This window comes from Jatropha curcas, chromosome 4 (genome assembly GCF_041381405.1).
Source record: "Jatropha curcas cultivar XTBG-Jc1 chromosome 4, XTBG_Jcur_1.0, whole genome shotgun sequence".
Lineage (NCBI taxonomy): Eukaryota > Viridiplantae > Streptophyta > Magnoliopsida > Malpighiales > Euphorbiaceae > Jatropha > Jatropha curcas.
This window is the reverse complement of record NC_143154.1, coordinates 137,714-150,909: the sequence shown is the minus strand read 5'-3', so window position 1 is coordinate 150,909 and position 13,196 is coordinate 137,714. Positions and strand designations below refer to the sequence as shown.

The 13,196-nt window shown below is 35.0% G+C and overlaps 2 protein-coding genes across 3 annotated transcripts; both read left to right on the top strand.

The window, feature by feature from the left end:
* Window positions 1-297: 297 nt before the first annotated feature.
* Window positions 298-4,358, top strand: LOC105646337 (protein PIN-LIKES 3). 2 transcript variants are annotated; one of them, XM_020684192.3, is made up of 11 exons: window positions 298-701; window positions 841-1,012; window positions 1,417-1,496; window positions 1,597-1,721; window positions 1,967-2,088; window positions 2,172-2,405; window positions 3,126-3,215; window positions 3,406-3,506; window positions 3,615-3,667; window positions 3,752-3,937; window positions 4,024-4,358. In XM_020684192.3, exons 2-11 carry the CDS (start codon window positions 878-880, stop codon window positions 4,146-4,148), a joined length of 1,251 nt encoding a protein of 416 aa, XP_020539851.1. In that variant the 5' UTR covers window positions 298-701; window positions 841-877; the 3' UTR covers window positions 4,149-4,358. The 2 variants fall into 2 exon arrangements, with proteins under 2 accessions (XP_020539851.1, XP_020539852.1); XM_020684193.3 differs by lacking the exon at window positions 3,126-3,215.
* Window positions 4,359-4,954: 596 nt separating this feature from the next.
* On the top strand, window positions 4,955-10,740 carry LOC105646336 (protein FAR1-RELATED SEQUENCE 5). Its single transcript, XM_012232178.4, has 2 exons — window positions 4,955-7,744; window positions 10,277-10,740. The coding sequence occupies exons 1-2, from the start codon at window positions 5,486-5,488 to the stop codon at window positions 10,442-10,444; spliced, it is 2,427 nt and encodes an 808-aa protein (XP_012087568.1). The 5' UTR covers window positions 4,955-5,485; the 3' UTR covers window positions 10,445-10,740.
* The last annotated feature ends 2,456 nt before the right edge of the window (window positions 10,741-13,196 follow it).

The window sequence follows — 13,196 nt, the reverse complement described above, 5'->3', positions numbered from 1 at the left end:
TTTTGATGGAAAATAAATATAATTTAAGAAAATAAAAAATTGAAATTTTCTTTTCAAATATTGTCTAATGATAACTGGTTCTAAAAATATTATTTACTTTTAAAAAATGCGAAACATTTACTGAAATCCATATCCAAGATGGAGCCTAGGTTATGGTTCAGAGGCAGAGGGCCCAAGCAGAGCCCAAATTTTACAATAATTAAAGAACAAAAAGAAAAGGGAAAGTGACGTGGCATTTCAGTTAGATTGAATGAATACGTGGCTGCAGCTTGGCAATCCAAGTGCCGGAGCGGGGAAACAGGAATTGTCGCTGGAGACATTTCTTTTCTGAGAACTCGCTCTGGTAGTGTGCCTGAAATGAGATCGTAACCATACACAAAAGCCAAAAAAGAAGAAGAAAAAAAAAAAAAAATCACTCTGTTCTGTAGTTTTCTCTCTGAAAATGCCATTTGTCCACACAAAAATCTGCAATTATTATTTTTCTTGGATTTTTCAAGCATTAATTAACATTTCATGGTGGATTGTCCTTGTCTTTCTATCTCAAATTCTAAAATCTGAAATTTCCATTAATTGAAGTTTTGCATTATAATCAGCTTCTTCACTGCAAATGGCTAAACAGATAGTTGGACACTTAACTTGGATTCCTTTTCATTGATTCAGTACTATAGTACCTATCCGCTTTTGCCATTGTTAGCCTTCCTGTAAGTAACGTTGCGTTGTAATCTTTCTTACTTTTATTGATAGAATGAAGCCTGAAAATGAAATTTTATATTTTATAGCAATGAATTTTCTGTTTCAAATTTGGAGCTCCTACCATCTGTTTGTTTAATTTGTTCTTAGTAAAGTGAGAATCCAGAGCTAGGAATTGAACGTTTCTATGGGGCTTTTGGATCTCTTTACTGCTGCTTTAATGCCGGTTTTGAAAGTATTGTTGATTACTGCTTTGGGCTCATTTCTGGCAACTGATCGTTTAGGTGTACTGGGAGTGGATGCGCGAAAGCATTTGAATAATGTGAGTGTTTCTAATTTTCAGTTTATTTGTAATAGTGCATATATAGCTAATATGGAACAATATTTATCTAAATGAACATCAGTTTGATGATTTTTTTTTTATGTTTTTGGTCAAATGTCTTAGTCAGTGGCAGGCAATGTTCTTCAAATTTTAGGAAAAAGAATGTAAATAGATGAAGAAAACTAGAAATGTATAATATTGAATTTGTAGAGAAGGAGAAGAATATTAAATCTGAAATCCAGTTGGTAAAAGTTTCGCTGGTTTGGTTTTCTTTTTCCTTGTTGGCTTAGCATAAAGATGTAATAGTTACCAGTGTGTTTGAAATTGAAGCTAACTTGAATTCTTTGTTTAATTACTTGAAAAGGCTAAACTGAGGAAATTTACATTCTAATCTTGTTCTTCAGGTTGTGTTTTTCATATTCAATCCAGCACTTGTTGGTAGCAACCTGGCAACATATATTACGCTTAAAAGCATGGAAACATTGTGAGCTTATCCTTTTCCAAACAAATCAGGACTTTTTATTTTCAGTTTCAGATCTTTTTCCTGCTACTTGATTAAGAAAAGCTCTGGTCAAATCATTTAGGTGGTTCATGCCATTCAATATTCTTATCACATTTATTGTTGGCTCAATACTTGGATGGTTGCTTATTAGAAGTACTCGAGCTCCTCATGATCTAAGGGGCCTCGTGTTAGGATGTTGTTCTGCAGGTGAGTGTTTTTAATCTACAGGTTTAATTGCAAAATTTAATGATTTTTTGGTTCATAATCTGTAATAATATAACTGTTGTCTCACTATATGGCAAGCAGTATCTTTAGGCGAATGAGTTAATCCATTTGCCATGGGTATGAATGAGATAAAGTCATTGATAGCAGATCGAAATGTGCCCTTATTGTGTTGTCAGTCTGCCAATCAAATAAGAGTGAGTTCATAATGGTGATGTTGATGTTAACAGGAAATCTGGGGAACATGCCTCTGATAATCATTCCTGCTGTATGTAAAGAAAGAGGCAGTCCATTTGGAGATGTTGATGTCTGTTATAAACACGGACTGGCATATGCTTCACTCTCTATGGCAGTAAGACCTTTTTATTTTAACTTGAATGTTACAGTTTACGTGTGATCTTGAATTATCTCATTATCTTGGCATTGAAATTTCAGATTGGAGCTGTCTACATGTGGTCTTATGTCTACAACATTATGCGTATATACTCGAGCAATAACTGTGAAGGGGCCAAACTGGATGACTTGACCAAGGTTGCAAATTCTCCAGGAGAAACAACGGAAAACCTTTCAAAATGTTCTGCAGGGCCACTGCTTCCTTTGAAAAATCACTCACCCAATGAGGACCATACAAATCATTTTGAACTTGATTGCACAGTGTCTGAGGAAAAGGTAAAGGTAGTTGATATTTCAACATTGCAGCTTATATCTGTCTGCACTCTCTACTATCCTTTTCAGGCTGTTATATTCCATTTTTCATTTATATGAAATTGTTATGATAGATATTTTGCTTGTCTTGAGCTCTGAGACCAAGTTTCTGTTTTGGTATAGTACTGTTATAATTTCTGAACATCAATGATTTCTAAATTATCTATTTTACTCTGGTACTGTTACTACATTCTTGAGTTTCCATTAGGCTCTCCCCAGTAATTTAGTGCCATAGATAAATCTTGAGCATATCTTTGGAGAGAAATTACATGCACAAATAAATTGCATACCAACTTTAAGCTTTTAATGCTTGTTCTGGAGGCATGGCATGGGGGAATGCATCAGAAGAGTATACACCCAAATTGCGCCTAGCACATGAGTAGGATAGTTAGGGACAGTTTCAATGCGGTTCAAGGAGCTTAAGATATTAATTCTGTTGCAACTATCCTCCCCCCATGCCATGTTCGCAGTCAATGGGGATCCATAACATATTAATTATGTTGCAAATATTCAAGAGTGTACAAAATTATTGCTTCCCTGCCATAAGTATTTCTCACAGAGAACTTGTTATGCTCATTTTGAGTTCTCTCACAATGTTACTGATAGCTTTTTTCTTCTGATTCCACAAAATAGAATGTAAATTTCATGAGATTATTATCTTACCTAGTGAAAATCTCATGACAGAGGTCAGTTGTAGAGAAGATTAAGCATGGTCTACAAATGGTTAAAAAATTCCATTTCAGGAGATTGTTTGCACCTTCAACAGCTGGAGCGGTATGCTAATCTATCATCTAGGACTAATTCTAGCTGGAAAGCACATTTTTCAAAGCAGGAACGCAATAAAACTACATACCTCATAAGCTTGCATGTCTGAGAACATCTGATCTTGTTAGTTCCTTTAGCATAAATTTCAAAGATCCAATAGAAATGGTAAACTGAAAATACTTAGTGCTATATTTTATAGATTGTTGGATTTATAATTGGTGCCATCCCTCAGTTCCGAAAGGCTCTAATTGATGATAATGCTCCTCTCCGTGTGGTTCAGGATTCTGTGTCTTTGCTTGGGTAAGAATCCTGTCTTGATTCCCAATCAACCTAAAACAAATGCTTTCAATTTCTGATGACTTAACATTTCTTGATTCCCTAGCAATCCTTTTTATTTTATGCGTGCAGGGAGGCTGCCATTCCAACAGTTACCTTGGTCGTTGGGGCAAATCTTCTTAAAGGTAAACAAGCACTGAAAATCCATTAAGCTTCCCTGATTGTCAAGTAATCATAATAATGATAAACACATACTGGATGCTTTTCAGGTTTAAAAGGCTCAGAGGTCCAGCTTCCAGTGGTCCTCGGGATCATAGTAGTTCGGTATGTTCTGTTACCAATTTCTGGGGTAATAACTGTTAAATCTGCAGTCTACTTGGGATTGGTGAAGTCAGATCCATTGTATCAATTTGTTCTTCTGCTTCAATTTGCACTTCCCCCAGCAATGAACATAGGTATTGTCCAGTAACTAGTCATTGTTATTATCATTGGAGAACCGTTAAGCTCTCAACTGAACTGTAGATGAATCCTAATCCTGCAGGTACAATGACACAGTTGTTTGGAACTGGAGAGAGTGAATGCTCTGTAATTCTGCTATGGACTTATGCGTTGGCCTCAGTTTCGCTAACGCTTTGGTCAACGTTTTTCTTGTGGCTTGTAGGATAGATTTAAGTGCTCCATATGTAAGTAGTAGCTAAAATTTTTAATTCCAAACTAACTTTTTGTTTTGTTTTGTTTTTTTCTTTCTTTTTTTTTTTTTTTTAACTTCAATCTTCTAGTAATTATGATTAATATAAAATGTATTATATAAATTCCAAGTAGGGACCGAGATAGGATTTTTATAAATGTAAAAGCACTAAGCATCTTCAACTTAAATAGATTTTTGTATCTTAGGCGTTCTAAATTTATCAATCTATTTACAATTATGTTCTAAAAGCAAATTAGGATATAAAAAGTGAATTAAAATGCCATAAATTTATTCATATGTTGTAATTATCTACTGATCGTTTTCCCTTGAACTCGTTATTTCTCTTCCTCATAGAAAAATTAAATGGCCTCATTAATGAACAACATATTTGTTGTCGTTGTCCTCTTGGAGAGAATAATTTTGAATTAGTGTCGAAATCGTTATTTTTCTCTCCCTTAAGATTGCTTTAGTTCTGAAATCAAAGGCGCAATTTCTTATTTGAAGATTTATTTGAAGGGAAAGCAATGGAAGGATACACCTGCAAGCCTTGAACCCGGTTGTATGAAAAATTTTCAGAATATATATAATAATTACAGGAGGATTGAATGAAAAAAAAAGAACATAAAAGAAAAAACTAAAATTGTATAGTTCTGTTTTATTATTCTTTTTCTTTATTTTAGCGGGAAATAAAAATTGAGGAGTTTCTTTCTATATTATTATTATTATTATTATTATTATTATTATAATAATAATATATAAAGAACAAAAACTCATTTATATATAAACAGATAAAATAAATAACAGCTGCCAATAAAGCTTGTGGACTGCAAATTAATATTGCAGCGATGGTATGAACTTAAAGTCCGGGAAGAACCGAGGAAGACCAAGGGGAAGACGATGGCGGCGACGAAGAAGAAGAAGAATGTAATGAAAGCGGAGTACGATAAGGATCCAACAGCTTTAGAACAAATGTTAGCGAGATGAAATCATTTGGTCTTTGGTTTTCAAATGCTGGATTTAAGAGAGAGTATCTTGTTCGCTCACTTACCTGAGCTGAGTTTATTTTAAAATCCCTAAAAGCAAGAAAGCAGCTGACAAGCTGGGGTCAGTTTTCTATCAATTTTGCAGTCTTTCTAATTTTCAGTATGTGATGAATTGATTCAAAAATTCTGTCTTTGATTTGCTTGCTTTACCGTATTATTTGTCTTACCAACAATGTTAATCCAGCTATAATATTCAAAACTATTTGATGGTCTATGTATTGCATTAACTACTAAATAGTATATGATGTGATGTGATTTGATATGAATGAGATATGGAGTTGGAACCAGTGAGCATGGCAAATGAAGTTATTGAATTTGACATGATGGGTTTGGGAGATGATACCATGGACATCCACCAACACCCTATTCATGTCAATGTTGATGTTGATGAGCATGAAGAAGTAGAAGATGAACAAGGAGAAGAAGAAAAACAACACATCCATCCTCTCCGCAATTTCTACCATTCCCAAAATTCTCATAGTTCCACTGCTGCTCAGCTCTACATCCCTCAAGGAGACACTAATCTTGAACCTTATGAGGGAATGGAATTTGAATCTGAGGAGGCTGCCAAGGCCTTCTATAATTCTTATGCTCGCCGCGTTGGCTTCAGCACCCGTGTCAGTATGTCTCGCCGTTCTAGGCGTGATGGTGCCATTATTCAGCGTTCTTTTGTTTGTGCCAAAGAGGGATTTCGCGTTGACAAGGACAAGCCTGCTTGTCCTGATACCCGTGTCAAACGGCCCCGTGCTGAAACTCGAGTTGGTTGTAAGGCAATGTTGGTTGTCAAAATTCGGGATTCTGGCAGATGGGCTGTTTCTGCATTTGTCAAAGAACACAACCATGAGCTTGTCCCTCCTGACAAGGTGCATTGCCTCCGCTCTCACCGCCATGTCTCTGGCTCTGCCAAGTCCTTGATTGATACCTTGCAGGGTGCTGGCATTGGTCCCAGTGGAATCATGTCTGCACTTATCAAAGAATATGGGGGAATCAGCAATGTTGGCTTCACTGAGCGCGATTGTAGGAATTACATGAGGAGTAGTCGCCAAAGAACCCTCGGAGGTGACACTCAGCTACTTTTGGACTACTTGCGCAACAAGCATTCTGAGAATCCTGCATTTTTCTATGCTGTACAGGGTGATGAAGATCAATGCATGAGCAATATCTTCTGGGCTGATCCTAAGGCAAGGACTAACTACACTTACTTTGGGGACACTGTTACCTTTGACACTACTTATAGGTCAAACCGTTATCGGTTGCCCTTTGCACCTTTTACTGGAGTAAACCACCATGGACAGCCTGTATTGTTTGGGTGTGCACTCCTAATAAATGAATCCGAGGAATCTTTTATTTGGCTTTTTAAAACATGGCTTGTGGCGATGTCTGGAAGGCCTCCTGTTTCAATCACTACTGATCATGACAGGGTAATCCGTCTAGCTGTTACCCAAGTCTTTCCTGAAACTCGTCACCGCTTCTGCAAGTGGCATATCTTTAACGAATGCCAAGAGAAATTGTCCCATGTACTGTCTGAACATCCCAGTTTCGAACCAGAGCTCCACAAATGTGTCAACCTCACAGAGTCAATTGAAGAGTTTGAATCCTGTTGGTTGTCTATGATTGATACGTATCATCTCAAGGAGCATGAATGGCTACAATCAATTTATTCTGATCGACGACAGTGGGTGCCAGCATACTTGAGGGACACTTTCTTTGCAGAAATGTCTATAACCCAGCGCAGTGATAGCATCAATTCTTACTTTGATGGATACATCAATGCGTCAACAACCCTACAGTTGTTTGTTAAGCAGTATGAAAAGGCTCTGGAAAGTCGCTATGAGAAAGAAGTCAAGGCAGATTATGATACAATAAACACTGCTCCAGTTCTCAAAACCCCTTCGCCCATGGAGAAACAAGCATCTGAGATGTACACAAAAAAGTTGTTTGTGAAATTTCAAGAGGAATTGGTTGAAACATTAACTTTCCTGGCAACCAAAGTTGAGGATGAGGAGGCAATAACCGTATATCGAGTTGCAAAGTTTGAGGAAAATCATAATGCTTACTTTGTCAGTTTTAATGTTCATGAGATGAAAGCTACCTGTAGCTGCCAGATGTTTGAATTCTCTGGCCTTCTTTGCAGACATATATTGACAGTTTTTAGGGTGAAAAATGTTCTCACACTACCTTCTCACTATGTTTTGAAACGGTGGACAAGGAATGCCAAGAGTGGTGTAATATTGGAGGAACATACCAGCACTTTGCACATTAGATCACGAGAATCTCATACTGTTAGATATGGTAATCTTCGCCATGAAGCCCTCAAGTACGTTGATGAGGGAGTCAAAAGTGTAGAAATTTACAATGTTGCTATGGAAGCTTTACAAGAGGCTGCAAATAAGGTGGTTCTTGCAAAAAAGAATAGTGGGGCAGTTGTAATTACAAATGGAGCTGGCACAGAAGATCATCCCCATCAACGAAGATGGGCAAATAACACCTCTGGAACTCAGAAATGGAGTTTAAAACCACCTGCATCTATGGTCAGTCATTTGTGTCATTCACAGCACACGTACACATATCAAATGCTTATTTCTTCTTGCTTATCTTGATTTTCTATCAACTGCTTTGCCCATTTTTCTGTCTTATATTTTTAGCTTAGGAAAATATATGTTGCTAATTGTAAGTGGAGGACGTATGTTAAATTTGCATTTGTTAAGTTTCGACTGCAGTGTTATGCTTCCAATGAACAGATGATAGAAATATAGAATATTAACGTTAGTACTCATCTAAAAGATATTCAGTGGCTTTCTACAACTATTTTTAATATTGGGAAACTTAAACCTTTTGCTATACAGTATCTTTGGACAATTTCAGTCTAATTTACTTATGGGCAAGTTTGTTAGTGGAAGCAAAATCCTTTTCTGTAATTTCCTGCAAAAAAGGGTGTTAGTTGATTCTAGTGTAGTGTTTCTTAAAATTATTAGTATCTTAGAAATAAATTTTCCTGTTAAAGGTTGTAGTGCTCTCTTTGTCAAAAAGGAAATACGTGCCCTTATTATTGGATTTTCTCCTCTGTTTCAATCTCTTGTGTGCACAGTAATTCTTCAACTTCTTCGAGGGAAATATTGACAGTACCTTGGCTACTGCCTACTGCACAAGACACTTAGGTTTCAAGTTTCCTACTGATATAGGGGAATTGGGAAAGCAGCTTATGATTATTATGGTGGGTAAGGCTTGTAAACAAAAAGGTATAGTTAATGTTTGAATCAAAGAGGGAGGAGTCTAGGATCTTTGAATTAAGTGCAATTTGGGAGCAAAGAATGAATAGATGGAATCACAGGACCAGGTTGAAGTATTTTTCCTTTTAGAGATACAAAAATCTAGGATTTATTGAATGCCTAATTGGAGGGCAAAAGGCTTGGAAATTATGTTGAGTTTCAGGTTTTAAATGGTATATTGAGAACCGAGAAAAGATTGAGATCGAGGAATGTTGGGTGGTGATGACCAGGAACCTTTGCCTTTTCAGCTGGGTTGCTGCTTTTGAATGAAAGAGCAGGGAAACAAAGAAAATAAATTAAGCATGTGGCAGTGCCAGTCAGTTTTCTCACGGAAACTTTAAGTTTTTGCAAGTTTTAAGAGATCTTTAACGTATCCTCATTTCACAAGGACTGCAATTTTTACAAATGTCTAACACATACTGAGTAGGAATCAAACAAGTGCAGATGCCTAAATGAAAAGAATTTCCTATTAAACATCACAAATTCCCAAAATAGCAAATTTCTGATGACAACATGAAATTCTTAATGCTTCATATATGTGCCAAGTAGGTATGACCATGATTCAGTTTCGAACCAGAACTGAAATGGTTAAAACCAGTACCAAATTGTAGTCAATAGTTCCCGTTTCCAAACTATAGCTGAAAACTTGTGTTTATGGTTCGGTTCTTATTCTTCATTTTTTGAAACTGGAATTGGACGGCTTTGGTTTTAAATCCAGCAGGTCTGGTGTGAAACCTTGAAAAAGAACATTTTCAAAGAAACTCCCAATATGTTTTTCTAAAAATAAATTTTAAGAGTTTTTATTAAATTGGTTTAGTCTTTTTCAATAGTCTATTTATCATTTCATTTATTCAAGCTACAAAACTTTTAAAAAGAAAATTTTAAAAAGTTCGTAAAAAAGATTATCCAATTTCGATTCCAAACTGGAGTGGAACCAAAACTGGCTTAAACATTAATTAAAAGTGGTTTAGTTCCGGTTCCAACCTTTTTATAACTAGAATTGACAATTTTAAAACAGAAACCAGCGGTTCTAGAATCATGGTGATGCTTAGTGCCAAGAATAGATGAAATTTTAACTGCACTTGGCATGAGTGTTGCCCTTATTCTGATAATTGCCAAGAGTATTTGTTCTGCCTATCTTCTGTGGTCATGACCATCTTTATGATATAATTATCAATGTGATCCTAATATTACATGCGTAAGATTTTTATTTTAATTTCAGTACTCCTATGCCTCTGTTCATGGCATGATTATCATGGACACCATATTATTCCAGCTTGAAACCTATAGCTATGGCAACATAGCTATTTGAGGTGTAACTGGCTCTCTCTCTCTCTCTCTCTCTCTCTCTCTCTCTCTCTCTCTCTCTCTCTCTCTCTCTCTCTCTCTATGTATATGTATATATTGCAAATTGCTATTTTCAACAATTAGTTGTTACTGTATCTTATAATGTTCAACTTTGTTCCGTTGATCATTTTGAACCAATGCATTCTTTGCTTAGTAATTTTGTTGACGAGGGTAAGCATCATTTTATTGCCAATACACACAGCAAACTTCATGATCTTGTTTCCAGAAAAAGCTTGAGTGCCATTTGCTCTGATAGAAAATAGAATTGCTATTTCCCTCAATTTAATTGCTGATGTGCAGAATTATATTTCTTGATTTCCCCCATAAATGCAATCTACTTTGTAGAATGGTAGAATCAACATACTCATGGCTTCCACATTGATTTTCAAAATTTTCCCATCTTTTTACTTAAAAACTGTTTCTGAAAAGTATATATCCAACTTGTAGGATGATCAGGACAGGAAAATTCAAAAACTACAGCGTCAACTTGAACGTGCAACGCGGAAGTGTGAAGTGTATCGGGCAAACTTGCTTTCAGTTTTGAAAGATATCGAGGAACAGAAATTAGAGTTGTCTGTTAAAGTTCAAAATATTAAGTTAGGCATGAAGGATTAAGATGCGAATGGCTTTGTATGTATCGTCCCTCTCTTGCAAACTAATGCTGGGCTCATTGCAGGTGCTAGGCAGACAAATGGTGGGAAGTGTAATTTGTTGATTGTAAATAGAGATATTGATTACTCCTTTGTTGTTGTGTGTGTGGACGGGTGCGTGGGGCTTAAGTAGCATCGTCCTTTGTAGTTAGTGATAGAAGCAGATAGTAGAAATTCACGTTCTCTTTAATTCTGCTGTTAAACACCATGAGAATGGAACTTGTATTTCCTTAGATTCATTATATTATAAATATTCTATTATTTCCTCTTTTTTTTTTTTAATTTATCATTTTTTTTACTTTAAAATGATAAAAATGATAAATTTTTTGTTATTGTTTTTTTATTAACTAATGTCTTTCTCTTTGCTCCCATTGATGATATCTTCTTTGCATGACTAAATAATAAAGGTAGGCCACAACTTCAATAAAATTGTGTGGAAATGAAACATCAAAGATGTTTGTTTATGGTGGAAAATTTTACTCTTTCAAAAAATACCAGTAAGAACATCTCCGGTGCAAATGTGAATTGCTCTTATTCAATTGTCACATTAGAAAAATGAAAAGACTTTGAAAAATGTTCTCCAATGCTGATGAATTTAGGATGTGAAGCTGATGTGTAAAAAAAATTCAACTGACATTGTCTGCTGCACTTTCTATTTTCTAGAGAATCTCTTAGACAATGCTAACTTTTATTGCTCTTTGATGATTAATTGCATATTAAATTGTAGGATATGAAAAGAGAGAAAGAAAGAGAATGGAAAAAGATTCAAAAATAATACATTGGAGAGAGTTTTTAAAAATTCATTATCTACAAATAGACATTCAACCACGTCATTATTCATACCTCCTATTTCACATGACACATCAGTCACAATCCATATTAACATCGGAGATGCTCTAATCTCATTAAATATAAAATGTTTGCTTATGAAACAAATTTACTCTTTCAAAATATAACAGTAATCTCATCAAATATGCTACATCTTCTATCTATAATTATAAATCGTTTCAGAATATGTTTATCAATTATAATTATAAATTATTTTCGAATATATTTATCCATAAAAATATTTGTGCTTAAAATATTAAGAAGCAATTAATAAATTTTTTTTTCAATTTTACTTTTATATATTAAACACATTAATCTATTGCTATAATTTTTTAGTATCATTATTTTCTTGATAAGAATTAATAACGTAAGATAAAGAGTAATTTTTTCAAAATAATAAATATTTTGTTATAATTTTAAAAGATTAGTTACTTCCTTAATCACAATCTAATTTTTAACAAAGGTGATTTTTTTTTTTTTTTTTTTTTGTCATGGGATCGACTTTTAATGATCAATGCTTAATGCAACTGTATTTCACTCAAACTGGAATACTTCTTCAACTAAGGCCTGTTGATAAAATCGAGCTTAATGGTGATCTGTAGTCCACCAAACTTCTTTTCAAGCTTGGTGTTTCATGGTAAACTCAGGTGAAATAGTTTCTGAACTCACGTGGTAAGTCAGTAATTTTATGCTTTAATTTCTTCTTTAACATTCTGCCAATGGGCGTAGCTCTTGGGCTTTCAAGAGTAACCAAGTTTATTTCTTTTAGATGATCCTGGACAGCAGGCGAGATAGGCATGTTGGGCTGACCACGAGACCCTAAATTATCGGCTAGAAGATCCTATACAAGCAGTTTGTCAGGAGTATAGACGATATCAGCTATGCAACAAGCCTTCACGCGGGGCTTTTAGACCAAAGGGATATACTTTTGATTTTTGGTCCGGAAATTTCAGCACGGAATGGTCCGAAAATGATTCCAATGCCTCTTACAAGTCTTAGATGAAGTATTATACCCTCGAAATGGCATGCCAAGCAATAGACCGAGAGATATTGGGCTAAATTGCCGAATGCTTTCACAGTGACTCCGATTTTGCATATGAATTTATATCGCGTATAAAATTCTTAATAAAGCATCAAGCAAGCGAGATAGACATGTTGGGCTGACCACGAGACCCCAAATTATCGCCTAGAAAATCCTATACGAGCTGCCCATTAGGTGTATAGACGATATCGGCTCCGAAACAAGCCTTCATAATTAAATATAGAATTCTAAAAAATACTTTTAAGCATAACAAACAATAATTTTAGATAATTATTTTTATACAAAAATTACAAATGATTCTAATACCTTATTAAAATCTTAATGGTAACTTTACCCATGGATGACTTCGGATATAAAAAATCATTTGGCTTTTAATTTCAATTCAATTAGAAAATGTAACTAATAAAATTTATTTTTAGGTCTAAAATAGCTAAATTCAAATCAATTGTAAATCGATTCAAAAATTGAATCTTGCTTCTAGATTCGAAATACTCAATTAACCTCATACTCAGCTCCAATTTATTAATTAAAAATTAAATTAAACACTTTTTTTTTTAATTAATTGAAAGGAGAGTTACAAAGCCAGGTTGACAAATGACTTGATGGGGCCACAGCCTCAGCTCTATCAACATCAACAAAACCTAGAAGTAAAGGAATGGATTCTTCTACACAGGCAATTCTCGATCTCTCTTCAGCTTAAAATTTTTATCAGATTTGATCTTAAGAAATAAACATTTAAGACAAATTTTTAATTTTTACCAAGCCCACTTTTTCTAAATGGTCATAGGGTGCTGCACATGCAAAACTTTGCTCCTACTCATCAGGCCAATTCAGCCATTTTTAACCA